A 20,124-nucleotide genomic window follows, 5' to 3' on the forward strand; every position below is an offset into this window, starting at 1 on the left:
GATTTGGATTTGGTGGGGTTTTTTACATAAATTGACTATTCTATTTTTCTACTGAAAAGACTACCCCTAGCAACACTACAAAATGAAGAGTTCTAGCTATTTACAAAAAGTAGAAAATGATGACTGTGGGCTAGAGATCCTGCGTGTTTCCTTTTAGTTTTGCCAGTTTTATGTTTTGTACCACCTCACCGTAGCTCACACATGTCATTCACTTAAAAAAAAAATACCTGTCTGCAAAACACTGGCAGATTTTGTTAGATGGGGACATGTCTGGGTCTCCATTTGTGGAGCCTGTCCACTCAGGTATTAAATCCAAATCTTAGTATTTGACCAGTGCTTCTCCATGAATGTCTATTTCTCCAGTTTTAAAAATAAAATATTCTCAACTTTCTGTTAAACAAGTGGAATGTTTTTTCCTTTTCTTTTTATTATTATTCAGTTACAGTGGTCCCCATTTTTCCCCATTACTTTCCCGGCCCTGCACCTTCCACATTCAGTCCCAGCCCCGCTGTGGTCTTTGTCCATGGGTCCTTTATACAGGTTCCTTGACTTGACCTTTCCCCTTTCTCCCCATTATATATTAACCAGGAGGTGGGTTTTGTACTTGTGATAGCCTCAGATTATCTGCCTGTTACTGCTGCCTTCTTGCCACTAGCTCCGTGATAGTTGATGAGTTCAGTGTCTGACCCTCCGAATAAAGCCAGTAAAGGGAGTTCAGGGGCTAGTGTGCTGACGGTGAGGTGACATGCAGTCTACAGTGTCTGTCCTGACAATTCCACCCATTTTTGTTTGGTTCATTGGCTCATTTGTAATTTCTGTTGGACCTAGAAGGCTGATGACACATGCCTCCGGGCCAGTTATTGACTGGTCAGTCCAAGTATTTGAGGCAAGTCCTCTTCCAACTCCTGGCAGCAAGAGGCGGCAGGGGTGGGGGAAGGCAGGGGGAGTAGTCTAGTAAGTTATTGGCTGGACTTTAGACAACAGGGAAAGTCTGGAATCGATACTACCATTTGATATCACAAATGAATATAGGAAGCAAAGAGTTAAAAATAATAGAGTGTTTTGAGGTGATAATGCTCCTCTTCCGGATCCACAGTCTCTTTGGAATGAGAAATAGGGTCATTTCATGGAGTACAAAGGCACTCTAGGCATGTAGAGTGTCAGTCACCAACCTCCTGGGGGTACGTGTATGTAAACTGAGCATTTGGGAGATTGCTAGGGAGGCAGAATCAAGATAATACAGGAGTCCTTGCTCTTCGCAGTAGTGCACGACTATAAGAATAATGCAAGTTGAAACTGTGCAAAGTGATTTTAATAATCAGTGGAAATATTTTGATTGTTCCATGATTTAAAAAAAAATTTGTTAAATATTGAAAACATCCTAACTGCTGATTACAAACATCAGAGAATTAAAAGTAGAACTAATATTTTTAGTGCACTATAATTTAAAACGTTAGAAATGCTGAGAATTAAAGAATCTTATTTTTTGGTAAAAAATCTTTATCGAGATTGGTTTAATCAGTGCTTGCCTTCTTCTCGTCATATTACTGACAATGCAGAGCGGACGTTGTTTTCACGCCCTGGCGGATAGATTGTCCTGCTGTTTTTGCCAAGTCTGGGTCAGCTTCCGACATTTTATCCCTTGTGTTTTCAGTGTTGTGAAGTAGCTCTGAAAAGCTCTGAGGCCGAATCCTGTGTACTAGCATTCCAGGACTCTGGACCCTGTGATTCCGTGAAAACTAGGGCTGGAGGCCACGATGGAGCCAGGAGGTTGTAGTGCAGACTAGCTGGATCATAAGGGTCAAGCAGAGCGGTGGGCAGCCCCCGGGCGACCAGAACCCCTTCAGATGAGAGCTGAGGTGATGTGCCGCTGTAAATGATTTCAGCTCTTTTGTGGTCTTTGAGCCTCTGTGCTTCATTTGAATTTAAGTTGGCAACATCTGTGGGGCTTTTTCCTATTTTACTGTTTTGTTGTATTTTTTAAAAATTGTTATTGAATTTATTGGGGTGACATTGATTAATAAAATTACATAGGTTTCAAGTGTACAATTCTAACAGAATAAATCATCTATATATTGTATTGTGCTCACCACCCAAAGTCAAGTCTCTTTCTGTCACCATTTATCCCCTCTTTACCCACGTCTACCTCTCCCCACCCTCTTTTCCCTCTTGTAATCACCATACTGAAGAAGTTGGCAATGTCTTTGGAAGTTCTGGGATACTCAGCAGAGATGACTTTCAGATTGAGCCCCGAAGGAAAGGCAGGCCATGGGTTGGCAGAAGGCATGATTGGGGCATTCTGGAAGTAAGTGGTAGGGGATGCTTAAGTGCAGTCAGAAGTAGGGTGCTGTGAAGTTGTTAACACTAAAGACCTTCTTAAAACAGGATGAAATAAAAGAACCACAGGGAATTAATTGCATGATGATCCTCATTTAGTTATCACTACTTAATGTTTGCCTTCAACCACGAATATGTTAAACTCTGAAAATCCTCGACAGTGCAGTCACACGGCCGCCGGTGAAGTATCCTGTCTCATAGTATCTGGGTCACCGAAGCTCAGTGCTTCGATCCACCCACTTACAAATTAACGTAGAAGCACTCCCTAGCTGTACTCACATCTGAGCTTCCCATGTTAACCTAAGTGTGACCCAAACTTCTTCTCCAAACTTTCTCTACTAATCTGAGTTAGGAGAAAAATTATTTAAGTCATATACTTAGTCTAGCAGAAGTCACTTAAGACTGCATTCCTGTAGTTCTTAGCACTAACTGGAATAGCAGTACCGTGTTTTGCCGTGTATAATGCGCTCCCATGTTTAGTGTGCACCGAAGCTTTTAGCGAAAACTTTCAGGATGAAAATCTTTCACTTTAATTTTTAATTCAATTATTTATTTATTTATATTTAGGAACAAAATGGATTATCATATTTCAGGGTATTATTTGGCATATGGATATCATTATTGTTTTCTAGAGTTACATGTTTAATGCATAAGCATAAATAAAAAAATTAAAAAACATTTATATATATGGAATTAGTACTATCCATGTATAATGTGCCTCCTTATTTTTCCTCATGGCTAAGTGTTTCAGTGAACAAAAGGCTTTCTAATCAAGCATCCGTATCCTTGGACACAGCCCTTGACTAATAACTGAATTTAGATTTTCTACCTAGACATTTTGATATTTTGTAAGCTTGCCCTTGGTGTCGGATCTACTAGACTTTGGGGAGCTTCACTCATTCTTGCACCTTCCCTGCTACTTGTGTAAGGGCGGTGCTATCGGGGGCTTCGGGTCTGGGGACTTGCCCTGTCTGGGGTCTTTCTCAGTACGGGGGGTGTGCTCCAACGGGTCAGCAGATTTGCCATTCTTCAGCATTATGATATTTCTATGTGACTTACTGAACTTGGGAGAATATATTACTAAAAGATGTAAGAATCCTTTTAATTTTCCAAACTGTTTATAACACCAAAAATTCATTAACATTAGGGCAATACACGTTCTTCGGCGAGACCAACCAATGTGTTAGAAATGATGAAAGAATGGAAAAATAATCCTGGGAGTGATGAAGAAAACGCAGCAGAGCAAAAGAACAAGTGGTCCAATCAAGAAAAGTTGGAAGGTTCCCACCTCAGCAGACCTGGCAGAGCTGCCCGAGATGTCGCCAGCACTTCAGATGAAGACGAGGAGAAACAGGTAGGAAGAACCAGCAGAACCAGTAGGAAGAACAGTTGTTTCTTTCTCCAAACTGTGAAATACCCTGCCAACACTTGGAACATTTTGTGCCAAAATGTTCTTTTTTTGTTGGTGTTCGTAGCAAAGGCCCTACGTGATGAAACAAGTAAAGTTCTTTCCTCCCTCAGGACCGTCATGATGTAGCAATGCTGCCTGCGTGTTTAAGATCCCCGTGTGGAGGGCAGGGGTCTGCAAAGGGAGAGATAATACAGATTTCAGGCTGTGGGGGCCACAGTAGTGTGTCAGAGCTTCTCAACTCTGATACTGTAGCATGAGAACAGGCACAGGCAATTTTAGAATTTAGAAACAGGTGATCTGTCAGATTCAGCCCACGGGTTAAAATGACCAATTTTTTACTTTACCAGGCTGCACAATTTGGAATGTGTTACTTAGGCGAAGAATTATTACATTATCTAGTTAATTGTTTCTAGTTTTTTGATATCTAAAACTACTTAATGTAGGTTTATCATGTTGTTTTATTAGATTTAAATAATAGTTTTTATTATTTTTGGTGAATAAACTTTTGTAACATTCTGATTGATTCTAGATTGTGTTCTGCTAACTGGATATTTTTACAACATACCCAAACACTTCCTGTGTTTGTGGGAAAAGTTTTCTGCATGTTTATTTTCTTTCGTGTCTTGAAATCTGAATGCGTTTTGGCTGTTCTTTAATGATTGAGCACCCTGCCGGTGGGGGCTGTGTTCACGTTCGGGCAGCCCAGACCTCCTGTGGGGAGTTGCTACTTTTTGGTTCTTGGAGCGGGGCTGAAAGGGTAAGGCCTGGCCTCACCCAGTGAGGTGCAGCGCTGCCAGCCCACACCTTCCGTTCTCGGAATCCCATCAGAAACGGGCAGAAAGAGACCTAGTAGAGTGATTAATTGATTTTGATGTACTGGTTGGGAACTTCATCTACTTGGTAGCAAATGTTTAGATAGTAAGCTTAATGTTTAATGATTCAGGTATTTTGAAATAATCATATTTTTGCCGCAATGTAAACATAAATTTATTGAGATCCCTTTTTCCTCTGTAGTCTGTTAACAGCTCCTGCAGTGCTTGGCCGCTTTGTGTATTTTCTTTCCTGTTAAAAATGGTATTTTAAAGACCCACATTTGCATTTTCTTATTGAACATAATTTGAAGATTTTCCTATTAGCTGGCTTAGCATTTTATACACACATATACATATGCACACACGTATACACACATACATCACACACACATGTTTACATACTCATATGTACAGATTACACATATACACTCCCATGCATCTACATATATCAACATATATACAAACACATACTTACACACACATGCATGCACACATATTATCTTTTGAAGTCTTAGGTTATATCTCTGTTTGTCGCTGAATCTGGCATGAAATACCCTTGAGAACCAAATGTCTGGCTGTCTTTCCTCACCTTTTCCACCGCTCTGTCACACGTCTGCTCTCTCCTCCGCTTCCCCCCCAAGTCACACAGTGATGGGACTCGCTAAGCTGTTCTCAGCTACTTCCAACTAGGGAACAGAAGAATTGGAATTTGAGGAGCTTATCGATGATAGAGCTATACCCAGTGGGTTGAAAATTCAAGAATATAGATTTATATCCAACAGGAAGAACTTGTCCACAGTCAGAGCTCATCTGCAATAGAACGGGCTGGACCAGGGAGAGTGGACCCCACCTCCCAGTTATTGGAGGTGTTCAGGCAGACTCTGGAAAGCTACTTGCTATAAATGCTATAGCAGAAATTCCTGCAAGATGGGCAGGACTTTGCTCTGGAAACTAAGGAGTGACTAAGGAACTTTCCCATGCTTAAGTTTAGACTGTGATATCTTAGGAGGAATACCTTTTCCTATTTGGGAATTTTTCTTAAAAGTGTTACCACTTAAAAGAAAGAATTCTTGCCTTGGCCGGGGACCCAGTTGGTTGAAGCCTTGTACCATGCACCAAAGGGTTGTGGGTTCAATCCCCAGTCAGGGCACACGCCTAGGGTGGGGCACATACTGGAGGCAGTCAGTGTGATCGTTCTCTCTCACATTGATGCTTCTTTCTCTCTCTCTAAAATCAACAAAAACATATTCTCAGGCGAGGATAAAAAAGAAAAGAATTCTCATGCATTTAATATACTAAGATTTTTTCCAAGGATTTTTATGAATAAATATGATACTTTGCTAATTATATTGAGTTTATGTTAAGAAATTATGTCTTTGAAATCCTTTATTAATGGCAGGTAATGCAATATAAAGTTCTAAAGAGAAAACTGAAAATAGGGTGACCAGTTACTCTTGAGTCCATACAGGATTCATATAGTAATTAATATTCTTAAGAGTGGAATTTTAATTTTATTGAAGTTTATTCTGTGAATATTGAAATACTTCCCATGGGAAAATTTTGTTTGTTAAAATTATATTATACAGACTATATGATATGATAACATGAATAACCTATACCTACTAAATTAAGAATATGTGTATGATTATCTTTCCATTAAAATCTTTGAAATTTGGCTTTAATTTACACGGAAATCTGTCAGCAGTTCCTACTCTCCATTGTATCATTGTTCTCCCTTCTGGAGAATCTTACAAATCCGTTTAGAGGTCTGAATGTTGTATTTCTCACAAGTCAGGAAAATTACGTTTTTTAGATAAGTGGCAGAACTCTTGGAAAACTAGCAGAGAAAGTGAGGATTTGTTGAAAAACAAAAACACTTGAACTGAGTAAGCACTTTTCTCTCTCTGTCCCTGAGAACCTGCTCCCTAGTTCCAAATGCCCTGGACGTTACAGAGAACACAGTCTGCGTCACACTTCACTTCTTCAAACTTATTTTCACGTAGTTGGCACCTGGCAGTGTCCTTTCTTTTCTTCTCCTCATTTCTAATTTTTTGTATATTTTAGGTAATGGCATTCTTTGAAGACAGATGTTCTTTCATGTATATCTTGTGTTTTCCAAGCCGAGCACGTCTAGATAATGTTTGGTGCCATTGGTCACCCTCCGGAGTCCCTACAAATGGGTCCTTAATCTACTCTCTCAGACCCAAGACGTGGACTTCGACAGCAACATCCACTCCTCTTCAAATGAGACGCTTGGCAGACCGTTGCTTCTTGCAGGAGCGTGCCTTTTAACATTCGGTCTTTAGTGATTTCTGATAAACAATACTGATACTTTCACTGTTTATTAAGCTCAGAAAACAATTTAATTGTTTGTGTGTCTATAATTAAAATGTACCTCCTCGTAATCATAGAAGGAGGGACTAGAAGCTCTGGGTGTGATTGAAGTACTATATTTGCCTTACAGAATTCCTGCTTCATAAAGGGGATGCTTCTTAGTTGTTAAATTATTTATTGAATGTAGTCAAATATGTTTTTTTATGAAAATGGAATTTTTTTTATTATTTTGTGATCATTTTTCTTGGCTGCAAACATGGCCTTTATGGTATGTCAGGTGATAGTACATGTAGCGATACTTTACCCAGTCTGGAAAGCAGACAGGCAAGGTGGCTTAGAGACTGAAAGTTATTTTGATCAATGAAATGTGTTCATATATTAGTTCTTCAAAGACAAGATGTGTTTGAATTTAGATAACATTGAACTTAAATAGTTGAGTTATCGTATATTGATATATTTCAATGAGGAAAAAGTCAGGTTTCATGGTATTTTAGTTGAGTAGGATAAAAATTTTTCTTTTCTTTACACATTAAATCTTAGCCCTCTGAGCTCAGGCGAATCTGTGCAGACTTGATGGTATTTTCACAATTTGGCTGGCTTTTGTTCTCCAATATTGAAGCATTGCAATCTGCTATATGTGTCCAAGCACTGAACTTAAAATACCATGGTGGTTAAAGCACAAGCTCTGGACCTAAGATGCCTGGGTTCAAATCCTGGCTTCACCACTTGCAAACTTTTCGACCTTGGGCAAGTCTGTAGGCCTCTGTTTTCTCATCTGTAAAATGGGATTAATAGCATCAACCAGTGGCTAAATGAAATGTTGCATGTAATACTCTTGACATGTGATAAGATTAATGTTAACTTATTTTTATTATTATTATTTTTTATTTATTTATTTTTAGAGAGGGGGAAAGGAGGGAGAAATTGAGGGAGAGAAACATCGCTGTGCGAGGGATACATCGACTGGTTGCCTCTCACACGCCCCCAACTGGGGACCTGGCTTGTAACCCAGGCATGTGCCCTGACTGGGTCAAATCAGTGAGCTTTCGGTTCTCAGGCCAGCACTCAACCCACTGAGCCACACCAACCAGGGCTAATGTTAACTTATTTTTTTTATTATATTGCTAAAGAACTTGTACAGAATATTACTAAAATTGCATGATTTTTCCTGCCTCTTTCAAGGCTCTTTCGTCTATAGGTGTTAGAATAAACTAATGAACAAACTAAGAATAAGAAATACCATTTTCAAAGGTGATAAGGTGATGCTTCCAACCTCATTTTGCCCTCCGAGTTTGGTAGGGTCCCCAGTGCACTGTGGTAGATTGTGTTACTTTTCCCAGTTGTTTAATCCCTCCCTGTAAGGGATTGTACATTCACACCCTTCGCCCTGTGACTTTGCAGCTCTCCCTATTACAGTAAATGAAGGAAATTTTCCTTTTCACTCCACTAATGTTGGTCTGAGTTATATGACTCACTTTGGCTCGTGGAATGTGAAGAGGTGTAATGTAAGCAGAAATCTTAAGAGTGTTTGCGTGACTGAGCTTGCTCTGTGTATGTCTGCCACCCGCCATGAGGAGAACATGCCTGCAGGGAGCCCCAGGTCTTAGAACCATAAGGATTGTGGAGCAGACCTGAACCCAAAGCAAAGCCTGAAGTCTAGCCTAGCACAGCCAAGTCCTACAGCTAATTGAGAAAAATTAATGTCTATTGTTATAAGATATAAGACTTTTGTCGTTGTTTCTTATGTAGTTGTACAGAAAAGAGTTAACAAAGCAAGCCTAAACTGCTATCTTTGAAAAGGTTTGCTTGCAAGGCTGGCCCTTGGCTGGCTTCTGAGAACTTAGGTTTTGGGAAGGTTGCTACCATTAACTGATAAGAATGATTCATTGCACCCTGGCTGGTGTGGCTTAGTAGACTGAGTGACAGCTGGCGAACCAAAAGGTCACTGGTTCAATTCCCAGTCAGGGCACATGCCTGGGTTGCAGGCCAGGTCCCCAGTTGGGGGCGTGTGAGAGGCAACCAGTCGATGTATCTCTTGCACAGTGATGTTTCTCTCCCTCTCTTTCTCCCTCCCTTCCCATCTCTCTAAAAATAAATAAATAAAATCTTAAAAAAAAAAGAATGACTCACCATGCCTAAACTGTTTGTACAAACAATATGCTTTCTGCTGAACACCTGCTTTCCTCCTGGTAGTCTGGAATTTTGGCAGGTGCGAGGCAGAGGCTGCCTACATGACCAGCTCCCAGAAATAACCCTGGGTTGCGGGCTCTATAAGAGCTTCCCTGGTTGGCAGCATCTCTCACGTGTTGTCACAACCTGCTGCGGCAGTAATTAAGTGCATTCCATGTGAGGGAAGAGAGCCCTTGGAGCTTGAGCCTGGTTTCCACTGGACTTCGCCTCGAGTGCCTTTTACCGTTGCTAGTTGTGCTGTATGTCCTTCCACGGTACTAAATCCTAGCAATGAGGACAACTATATACTGAATCGTGGACCCTGGGGGTGATCTTGGGGACCTCCAAACCCAGTAGCATGACTGCAGCAACAGCTGACTGAGAAAGGTACAAATAATTGTGCTAACAGGAATCTTGACCCGTTGTTCTTTGATCTGATAATGCTGTTTGCTGTGCCAGGTGCTAGTTCGGATTCATAGACTTCCGTAAACAACAATGCTATTGTCCCTGTTCCCCCCCCCCCCCACCTCCCGTGTAAGGGCTTGGGCTTCACCACCACAGACTCAGCCAGGCGTCCACAGTTAAATGGATAGATTGGTGAATCCTTTCAAATCATTTCCCTGGTCTCCCAAATCTGGCTTTTGCTTAGTCCCCCTTAGGGTCTGTAGCTGTTAGGATATGCTCCGTATACCTTTTTCCTGGGAAGAACCAACCATTAGGTTGGGTTATTACTAATATGCTTCGATCAGATGTATTAATTTGGGGCAATTCACCTGTTTTCCTGCCTTTATGCTCTAATTGTCACATGTATGAAATCTACATAATTGTAAATCCCACAAAACAAGGTTTTAATTTTTGCTTTAAACAGTCATATGTATTCCAAGAAATTAAGAGGAAAAACTGTCATGTAGTTACTCCGATATTTACTATTTCTGGTGCTCTTCTTTCCTTTCCGAAAATCCAGCTTTTCATCTGGTGTGATTTCCCTTCTGGCTGATGAACTCCCTTTGATTTCTTGTATTGCTTGTCTGCTAGTGATGAATTCTCCTAGTTTTCTTTTATCTACAATGTCTTTATTTTGTCTTAACTTTTGAAGGATAGTTTCTGTTCACAGAATTCTGTCCTCACATGTTCCGGTGTCCGCACTTTAAAGATGTTACTCTACTGCCTTCTGGCTTGCAGTTTCTCTGATAAGGAGTCGTTTGTAATTTGAGATGTCCTTTCCCCATACGCAATGTGTTTCTATCCTCTGAATGGTCTCAAGATTTTCTCTTCATCTTTGGTTGTTAGCAGTTTGACAGTGACATTTGCAGGCATGCTCTTCACATTTACTCAGCTTAGGGTTTGTGGAACTTCTTGAATCTGTAAATTCGAATCTTTTGGAAATTTTGTCATTATTTTTTTCTTAAGTTTTTCCAGACACTCCACTCACATGTTAGACCTTTTGATACTGTTCTGTAGTTCGTTGAGGCAAATGCTTCTTTATCAATCTCTTATTTAAATTGGATATATTCCATTGATCGATCTTCAGGTTCGCTCTCCTGTTATCTCCATTTTCCTATTAAACCTATCCTGTGACAGGTGTAATATTTAATTTCACACATTATATTTTATTCTAAAATTTTAATTTGGTCTGCTGATACCTCCTTTATTCATCAAATATTTTTCCTAACAGCACTGATAATAGTTGTGATAACTATTTTTCAAAATCCTTGTTTGCTAATTCCAACATCTGGGTCATCTCAGGGTCTGTCTCAATATTTTAGTTGTTATTTCTGTTAAGTAACTTTGCATGTATCCTAGACATTGAAAATGTTACGTGGTGCTGACTTTGGATTCGGCTCTGTTCCTCCAAAAAGTGTTGACGTTTCTGTTTTAGCAGGCAGTTTTTAGGCTGAACGCAAACAGCAAATTGTCTCCTAGCCAGCAGTTCAAAGCTGAGGTCGGTTCATGTATCTTCAGCTGGGCACAATTTAGGACGCCCCTTCTCTGGCTGTGTCCTTTTAGAGATTCAGTACTTTCTGGTGTCTGTGGTTGCTTTGAATACTATTCTCTAATTCTTAAGACCAGAACGGGAAAGTTGTAAAAGCACCCAGTTTGGGGCCATGGTGGGGAGAGGGGAAAACCACATTGTTGTCAAAGGAGCACCATTTGACATCACAACCGAAATCATGGAAGCCAGACAACAATGGAGTGGCATCATTAAAGTGCTAAGAACAAACAAAACAAAAAAGCCTACTAGCTTGGAATTAGTGATAATTTGCCTTGAAAAATAAAGATAAAAAGGTTTGCAGGTATGTGAAAGATGAGGGAATTTGTTACCAGCATACTTTACTGTAAGAGATACTCAAAGAAAAATTTCAAGATAACAGAAAAAATTCACGGTGAAAGAAAATGATCCCAGATGGAAGCGCTGAACTGCAGGAACATATGAAGGTCAATGGCAGGAGTAAATATGTGAGTAAAAATCCTTTTAAAAACATCATAACAGATGCACAAAAACAGAAAAATCTAAATAGTTCTATATTTATTTTTAAAATTGAATTTATGATTAAGAATTTTCCAAGAAAGAAAACCGCAGTCCCAAATGATTTCAACTGGTAAATTCCTCCAAATGTTTAACTAAAGAAGAAAGAAGAAAAAGCTTTTTACACCGTCTCTTGAGAATATTTCTCAACACATTTATAAGGTGAGCATAACATTAATACCAAAACATGACAGGGTTGTTGCAAGAAAAGACAATTATTAGCCAATATCTCTCATAAACCTAGATGCAAAAATCCGAAACTCAATATTGGCTGAATCCAGAAATACATAGAAAACGTAACACATCACGATCAAGTGTCCAGTATACTCCAGAAACGTGTGTCCGGGTTAACATCCAAGAATCAGCCGCTGTAGTTCACCACATTAGTAGGTAGAGGGGAAAGCCATATGATTATCTCATTAATTTTGAAAAAAAATAGGTAAAATTCAACAATCAAACATGAGAAAAACCCTCAGCAGAGTGGTACAGATGGGAACTTCTTTTACGTATTAAGAGATTTTTACAAAAAGAAAACACGCAGCAACTTCTAAAGCCAGTATCACAGTGGTGCCTTGGTCCTCGCTGTTAGCTCGGCCCAGGACCTGCCACGAGCGCCCAATGCTGAAGCGCTGTCTCTTGCGGGGCGGCGCTGTGACTAGCAAGTTCTAGCCGGTGCACGAGCCCCGAGCAAGCGCTGAGTGCGGAAACGTGTTCTTCTCACCAAAAAGCAGTGGGTACAGGGTTTAATGAGTTCTGAAGCTGACAAGTTCTGAGGTATCACTGTATTTCTAGTGGGGGAGGGAAGGAGAAAGAAAGGGAGAGAAACATTGAGAGAAACATCAGTCATTTGCCTTCTGCAAGCTCCCCAGCCGGAGCCTGCAACCCAGGCACGCGCCCTGACCAGGAATCAAACCAGTGACCTTTCAGTTTGCAGGACAACACCCAACCGAGCCCCACAGCCAGGGCTCTACTTATTTTTAACATGCTAGAGGTCTTAGCCAGTACATCGAGGGAAGTAAAAGAAGTAAAATTATGTAGATTGAAAAGAATAAGACTCTCTGTAGATGACACTAGAAATGACCAACCAGAAAACAAAATTTTAAAATATTTAAAATATTGTTGTAAAATATAAAGTACTTAATGATAAATCTAATAGAATATGTAATACATTTATACAATCTAATAAAAATATGTAAAACATTTTTACCAAAATCTACAACATATTGCTGAGTGAAATTGAAGAGTATTGAAATACATGGGGAGATATACCATGTTCATTGATTGGAAGATCTGATATTTTTAAGGTGTCAGTTCTCCCCAAATTATAACTTTAAAGCTACCTCAGTTGAAATCTAGGACTTTTGCTTTTCTGTTAGAAATTAACAAGATAGTTCTAAAATTTATTTGGAAATGCATAAGACCTAGAACACAACCTTGAAAAGAACAAAGTTGGAGAACTTACATGACCTGATTTCCGTACTTACTGTGTAGCTGCAGTAGTTGATATAGTGGGGTATTGGTGTGAGAATAGACAAGTGTATGAATAAAACAGAATGAAGAGCCTAGAAATTGACCCACATTTATGTAGTCAGTGGATTACCGACAGATGTAAAGTCATTTGGTGGGCAAAGGATAGTTTTCTCAATAAAATGGTACTGGAATAATAGGGTATTTAGATAGAAAAATTAACTTTGACATTCCTAGCTTACCTGTACACAAAAATTTGTTTGGCTTGGGTTATAGACCTAACTCTAAAAGTTAAACGATAAGGCCTGGGAGAATATCTTCCAACCAGAGAGTAGTCAGAATTCTTAGAACACAGGAAGCACTTTAAAAAATGGATAGAACGAAAGCCCTGGCCAGGTAGCTCAGTGGGTTAGAGCACCGTCCCGAAACGCCAAGGTCGTGGGTTTGATCTGCAGTGGGACATGTATATATATGTATACGCCCTGATGGGAGATCGATACAACCAATAAATGTGTAAATAAGTGGAACAATGAATCGATGTTTCTCTTTCTCTAAAAAATCAATACAAATCAATCAAAATAAATAAAATGGACTTTATCAAATGTAAACACACTTGTTCATTTAAAAGATATGAAAAGGAATAAGAAAGCCACACACAGGGAGAAAATATTTGTAATAAATACATCTGACTTGTATCCAGCATATGGAGATAATTCCTACAAGTCAATGATAATAAGGCACCCTGATTTTTAAAAAGGCATGTCTTGAACGACACCTCAGATAGGAAGATACACAAGAAGTCAATAAGCGTATGAAAAATGTGCAAGATCATTAGTCATCAGCAAAATACAGTGATATCAGGAAAAGCCATAATGATACAACACTACACTCTAGAATTGTCAAATTTAAAAAGACTGAAAAGTCTGACTTTTAGCAAATATTGGAGCAACTGGAATTTTCCTACATTGCTGATAAGAATGCAAAATGGTACAATTCCTTTGGAATACAGTTGGCAGTTATTTATAAAGTGAAGCATTTACTTACCATTTACCTAGTAAATCCCGAGTATAAGTTGGAAAAAGGATTTCTGAATATGTTTATAGCAGCTTTATATATAACCAGCAACAGCCCAAATATCCATTAATAGAAGAATGGATAAACAAATTGTACCATATACATACAATCAAATATTACTTGACAATAAAAATGTTAAATCATGGATGAATCTCAGAAACATGGTACAATACCATGAGAATCTATTTTTTAAAGATTTTTTTTTAGAGAGGGGGGAGGGAGGGAGGAAGAGAGGGAGAGAAACATCAGTTGGTTGCCTTTCACCCCACCCACAATCGGAGGACCTGGCCCGCAACCCAGGCATGTTCCCTGACTGGGAACGGAACCGGCGACCTTTCGGTTTGCAAGATGACACCCACTCCACTGAGCCACATCAGTCAGGGTATAGAATCTATTATCTTAAAAAAAAATTCCAATTAAAACATGAAGCAAAAGAAATCAGAAACAAAAACTGCATACTGAATGTTATTTCATTTATATGAAGTTTTAGAAAAGACAGAGTAATTTATGTTGAAAAATGCCAGAACACTTACAGCCCCAGGGTAGAAGGGAGCTGACGAGGATGTGGCACTAGGGGACTTTCTGGGAAGTTGTTCTACTTCTTGATTCGCGTGTTGGCTATACCGGTCTGTGCATTGTGAAAACTCATAACACTGTACACTTGAAGTTTGTACATTCTACTGTATGTAAGTTATACTTTAATTAAAAAGAAAGAGACGTTTACATCTCTCTTTTAATTTGCAAGTTAGTTTTTCTTTTCATTAACTCCATGCAAGACCCAGCTTTTTATGTGGGAAGGCTTATACAAGAAGTCTATATATTTGGAAGTCAATCTCTCTTCTTCCCTTAGCCTGTCTTTCCTTCTTCCTTCCGAAAACCACAGGAATGTGAGCGAAAGTGGGTGACCATTGCAGCCAACGGTGTAGCTGAAAACTTGTATCAGAATGTTCTGTCACTTGCACCTTGTGCAGGCCTATTATTTGAATGTGTGACTCTAGAAATGGTTGCTATGGTGATAAACCACTTTACTTAAATAGCATATATTTTACTCAAAATTCAGAGAAGTGGTAGCAGTTTCTAGTAATCACGCACTGGTATTAGCTTTCAGGGATAAGCCAAGAGCTCACAGGTTTTGCATCCATTATCACCAGATGAGTTCATCAGGTTAAAGTCATGCCAGTGAATAATGAAATATGTATATTTAGCCCAGTTTTCTTGTTATGTATCTCCCCTTGCACACATGATGCCCCCTTTTCAAGACTGGTGATATGAGCTGGAGAAATCAGGCCAAGGGTGCTGAATTACTAAACGATGGAGCTGCAGGGAACCTTGTAAGGTCATCTTTCCCATCATTCTGCCTCCAGTGGGCCTGGCTGTCCTTCAGCAGTCCCAGACGGTGAGGCTCCGTCAGGGGAGGAGCGATGGCACTGCTGCTCCGGGCAGCCCCTGCCGTGGCCTTCCTGCCGCCTGCCGCGCTCTGAGATGCTGTCCAGCCCCGGTGCTGAAACCTTCTTTTATGGATTGTGATTACCCAGGTCCTCCAATTCTTTATATTTTTGAGACTGAAGAACTCTCTTGTAAAGAATCCTCCACCCATTAATCACATTAGGAGCCTGTCTGTAAACCTTCTTGGTCTCTTTTTTTCTGTTCAAGCTGGTTGCAGTGTTTTGGGTATGAATTCTCCATGATTTTATATAAGGATAGATTTTTTTTCTTTCGTTTCGAAGATGCTTACTGATGATAGCCAGGTTTTCTTGGGCGCTGTGCAGTAGTATACCAGCATCTTCAGAGAATAGTCTAGCGATGTTTACTGTAGATCCTCTTTCCTGGATTGATGATGATGGCCAACAGTCTCGCAATAACCATTTAGACTCTTTCCCCTTAGACCTGAACACTGGTGTTCGTCTCTCGTCGTTCTCCCGCTTTGTGCGAGCTTATGGGAGCCCGTCACCTTCTCTTTGCCTCCCATGACCTGCAAGATCTCAGTAACTCCTGTAGCCTTGGCAGTTGCACTTTTCATTTCTCTGTCTGTGACTCATACAACTGTCAAACTGTGTCAGTGACAGATCTTTGAGGAATTCCATCAACTATGAGAACAGGGAAACAGACAGCTAAAATTTAGATAATCTATAACCTAAAATCTGTATCCCTGAAAAATTAAGATTTGTTCATGTTTCTAGAGAAAAGCCTAGAAACCAGAATTTGCCTTGGCTGGTTGTGTTCCAAGGAGACGAGAGACTTGGCTCTTGGGGAAGAAAGTTAATGCTCTGCCCGAAGGGCCGCGGGAGGACCTGCCTGCGCCCATGTTGTTGGCGTCGGAGAGCAGTCTCAGCTGGGGGAAATGTCAGAGGAGTCTTTAGGAAAGCTCTTATGACTCTGCTTCCTAAACTTAATGCAACTGCAGACTAGGCAAAGAGACGTGGTAAAGTGCACACACATACAATATTTAACAAAAAGCACACATACGCGAGAAGCTTCTAACCGATAAACATTTGCATAAAGGTAAGTGGATTTGCACTGATGTAACCAGGGAGGAGAGGAACGAATATGGTGATTTTTTTCACTGTGTCCAGTTTTAGGCCGATTTTGGAGCTCTATTAAAATATGGTTGACGATACCAGTTTTAAGATGTATTAAATACTAGACTGAAAACAAAATAAGAAAACAGGCACTTAGGCGTTCCCGGTAAGAGCATTAGTGTAGTGATTCGAGTACAGTAATTAACAAAAGGAAGCCTGACGAAGAGTGGAAACATTAAACCAGATAGGAATGTGAGTGCATCAGAAAGAAACTGACTGAGTCTCTCTTCCTGTCCGCCGGAGTACTGGTCGTGGTGGACATGTCGAAAACATTTCCTCAGTGTCCTAGAGGTGGAAATGTCAGAGAGACAGGGTTAAAGTTAGGTTCACCTTTCAATAGGATTCGTACGTCAAGTGGGTTAAGTTTTTATGAATCGAAATTTCCACGATAGAGTTCATGTCTTCAGGACCAGGCCCGCACTAGACAAAGCGCCTTACCTTCAGCCAGGGCCGATGCCATGCCAGGGCCTCTGGGCGCCGTCCTCTCCCCCCGTTGCCGAGCACAGGAGTTTTCAGGGAGGGTACCGCCCACATTACTGAATGCTAATGCACTTTAAGTATTTTCTATTTCTTGAAAGAATATACAGAGAAGCAACACAGAAATTTTCTTGGGGGAAAAAAAACTATGAAGAAAAGGACCTGTTTATACACTTCCAAACTTATACAAATTAATTTTTTCAATGAACAAACTTACCAGCTCAAGAATTAGCAGACACCGTTGTCCAGCCGTGCACGGGTGGCGCTCTGCAGAGGCCCGTTTGCAGGGCTCTCTGCAGTAAGCAGCCGTCAGGTAGATTTTCTGGTTCTTAAAATGCCAGTACCAAAAATCGCTGTGACCTGTGGGTTTGTTGCAGCCCAGGGAGGTCATTTACTCATTGGACAATATATATTAAGTGCTGCCACTGTGCACAAAACATGGTCACTTGAATCACAGGAGCCTGAGCGACCAGAGAAACACCAGGTTCATTTGCTATCTTTTCATTTTCAGTCGTTAACCTAACTATCACCGCATACTCCCGCTGTTTCAGTCAACTGGAGTAGCACTCGTGAGCCCTGCCCCAGATCCCTCTGCGTGTGCGCCCCACGCCTTGCCAGGCGGACCACACCCCGCGTCTCGCCCCCAGCCTGCCTGTGTCTGCCTCCTGAGACGCTCTCAGCTCTTTCGGAGCTCTGTGCGCTGCGTCATTTAATTAGAAGTGATCACTTTTAGAATGGGTCTAGGATCAAAATAGACTCTGCTTCCCTCCTGACAGGATGAGAGACCGTCTCCTCCTTGCGGGGTGCAGTGACCTGAGAAAATACAGTCGCCTGTTAAAATCTGGTTTACCTGTTTCATGCTTTGAAGTCACGAAGTACCTTCATGGCCACCACCTTGTTCATTCTCATGATAGACCCGTGTAGTAAATGTGCAGATAACGTTTTCCCCACCTGGCAGTGAGGCAGCAAGGCTCCGAGAGGTCTGCAGGCCTGGCCAAGGGGTGCGACGGGGATTAGAAGGCAGTGCCTGGACTCCGTGCAGAGAACGGAGAGGCGGTGAGGAGTGGGCCTGTGCAGCAGCTTTGTACCCAGGCAGCGAGCATAGTCATGATGATGGGCTGGTGGGGACCCACGCAAACATCACCGCTTGTCTAGGACCTGTGAAGATGAGCCGAGCACCGCTGTGTGCAAACGGATGGCCCTATGCAAATGTCAGCACACCTTTACTTTCGTTTTGTGTGGCAGAGCCTTTGAAATTGTATCTGGAGTTTGCTCTCCAGCAAACACTAAACAACGCCGTTTTCCTGCAGGTGCTAACGGGCTTTCTTTGCCATAATAACAATTTCACAATGTGATTAGTTTACATTTCACATCTGGAGAGTGTTCAGCTTACAAATCTGGCACAATTTTGCAGTTCTTTGCTTCTTTGAATTGATGTACGTTGCTTTGTGTCTGAAAATTAATCCAGCCCTTTTATTTCTAGCCCACTGCTTATAAAAAGAAATTTCCTGTGACCAGTAAGAGGGGAAACATGGACAACCTGGACACGAGCAGTTCAAACTCCACATCCAGCAGACTCCTTCCAGCCGGAATCAAGGGAGAACTAGAGAAACCCTCTGGGACTTCAAGCCACGTAACCACCACCAAATACACTCCTAAATCCTTTGCCCTGCCTAGAACCAAAAAGAAACTCTAAGATTCCCTCCAACGCTGAATAGCCCCAAAACAGAGCTGCTCTTTCTAGTGCTAAAATGAGGGGGTAGGATGTGTAAAGGACCAGCACTATGTGAGCTTTTAGCTCCACCGAGTCCTGCAGTGTGTTTGCACCAGTTTAAAATTGAAGCTAGTTATCTCCACGCAGCGTGGTGTTGAAGGACAGCCACCCACGGGCTCGATGGCAGGGCTGCGGTCGAAACTGACGCCAGATCCTTTGCGGGTTGTTTAGAGGAGCAGGTACCCGCAGAGCAAGGCTGTGGGCGTGCTTGCTCAGTTTTACTTCACGTTCTTAGATTTCAGCACAAGTCTTTATAGGGGAAGCGAGCGCCAGTGTGGTAATGGAGGTTCCTAATAACTATGTGCACTGTGCACTAGAAGACTTTGTTAGGAGATTACTAATAAACTTACCACAGGCATAACAGCCGGAGTGCCTCGGCCATTCACGTGTGTTCTTGTCATGGTAGGTTGCTGTCGATTGTTTAACACGATTCGAATGTAGAAAAATAGGAGATTTTGTAACTGCTTGCCATTAACTTGCTGCTAAATTCCCATGTATTGATTGACTCAATAAAAGACAGATGTTACCCATGCACATTACTTTTTATGTTAACAGGGAGTGAATATCGTAAGGTCCTCTAAGCCCCCATGCAAATGGGAGCTTGGCCCACCACTGCGGAGGGAGGTGCGCATCTTCGGGGAAGGTCATGAGGCTGGCTGTAGGGGGAAGTACATAATTACTCTTTTTTTTAAAAAATTGATTTGAGAGATAGACAGATATCGACGTGTTGTTCCATTGATTTGTGCATTCATTGGCTGCTTCTCGTAGGTGCCCTGGCCGGAGGTTGAACTCACCGCCTTGGTGCGTGGGGACGGCACTCCAGCTAACCGACCAACCAGGCCAGGGTCCGTAATCGGCTCAGTATTGTGGGTTTCTTGTTCCATCCCAGTCACGCTGAGCGAGTGGATGCTTCACTCAGTCTTCCAAATCAATTCTAAAGAGAAAATCTGCATTGGCTTTTACCTTTATAAAGTAATAACCTAATTCCATTCCAACACCCTGTCCCATATAGGATTGTCATTTAGGCCTCCAAAATGACAGACCCCTGGCCAGGTGAGCATGTATTAGTTGCATATAAATCCACTCAGTGGCTAAAGGTAGGAGATGTGCTTCTTGTGATTAATTTGGAAGATGATGTTGTGCTTTTGAACGGGTCAGAGGTA

At 41.2% G+C, this 20,124-nt stretch overlaps 1 protein-coding gene across 15 annotated transcripts in view; it reads left to right on the forward strand.

The window, feature by feature from the left end:
* STK33 (serine/threonine kinase 33) overlaps positions 1 to 19,471 on the forward strand; it is a 130,031-nt gene extending 110,560 nt beyond the window's left edge. For all 15 annotated transcript variants that reach the window (XM_045194357.2, XM_045194361.2, XM_045194355.2 and 12 more), the window contains 2 exons: positions 3,485 to 3,691; positions 18,671 to 19,471. In XM_045194357.2, coding sequence (XP_045050292.1) covers positions 3,485 to 3,691; positions 18,671 to 18,883 — 420 coding nt within the window. In that variant the 3' untranslated portion in view covers positions 18,884 to 19,471. The remainder of the gene's footprint in view (positions 1 to 3,484; positions 3,692 to 18,670) is intronic.
* The last annotated feature ends 653 nt before the right edge of the window (positions 19,472 to 20,124 follow it).

Source organism: Desmodus rotundus, chromosome 5 (genome assembly GCF_022682495.2).
Source record: "Desmodus rotundus isolate HL8 chromosome 5, HLdesRot8A.1, whole genome shotgun sequence".
Lineage (NCBI taxonomy): Eukaryota > Metazoa > Chordata > Mammalia > Chiroptera > Phyllostomidae > Desmodus > Desmodus rotundus.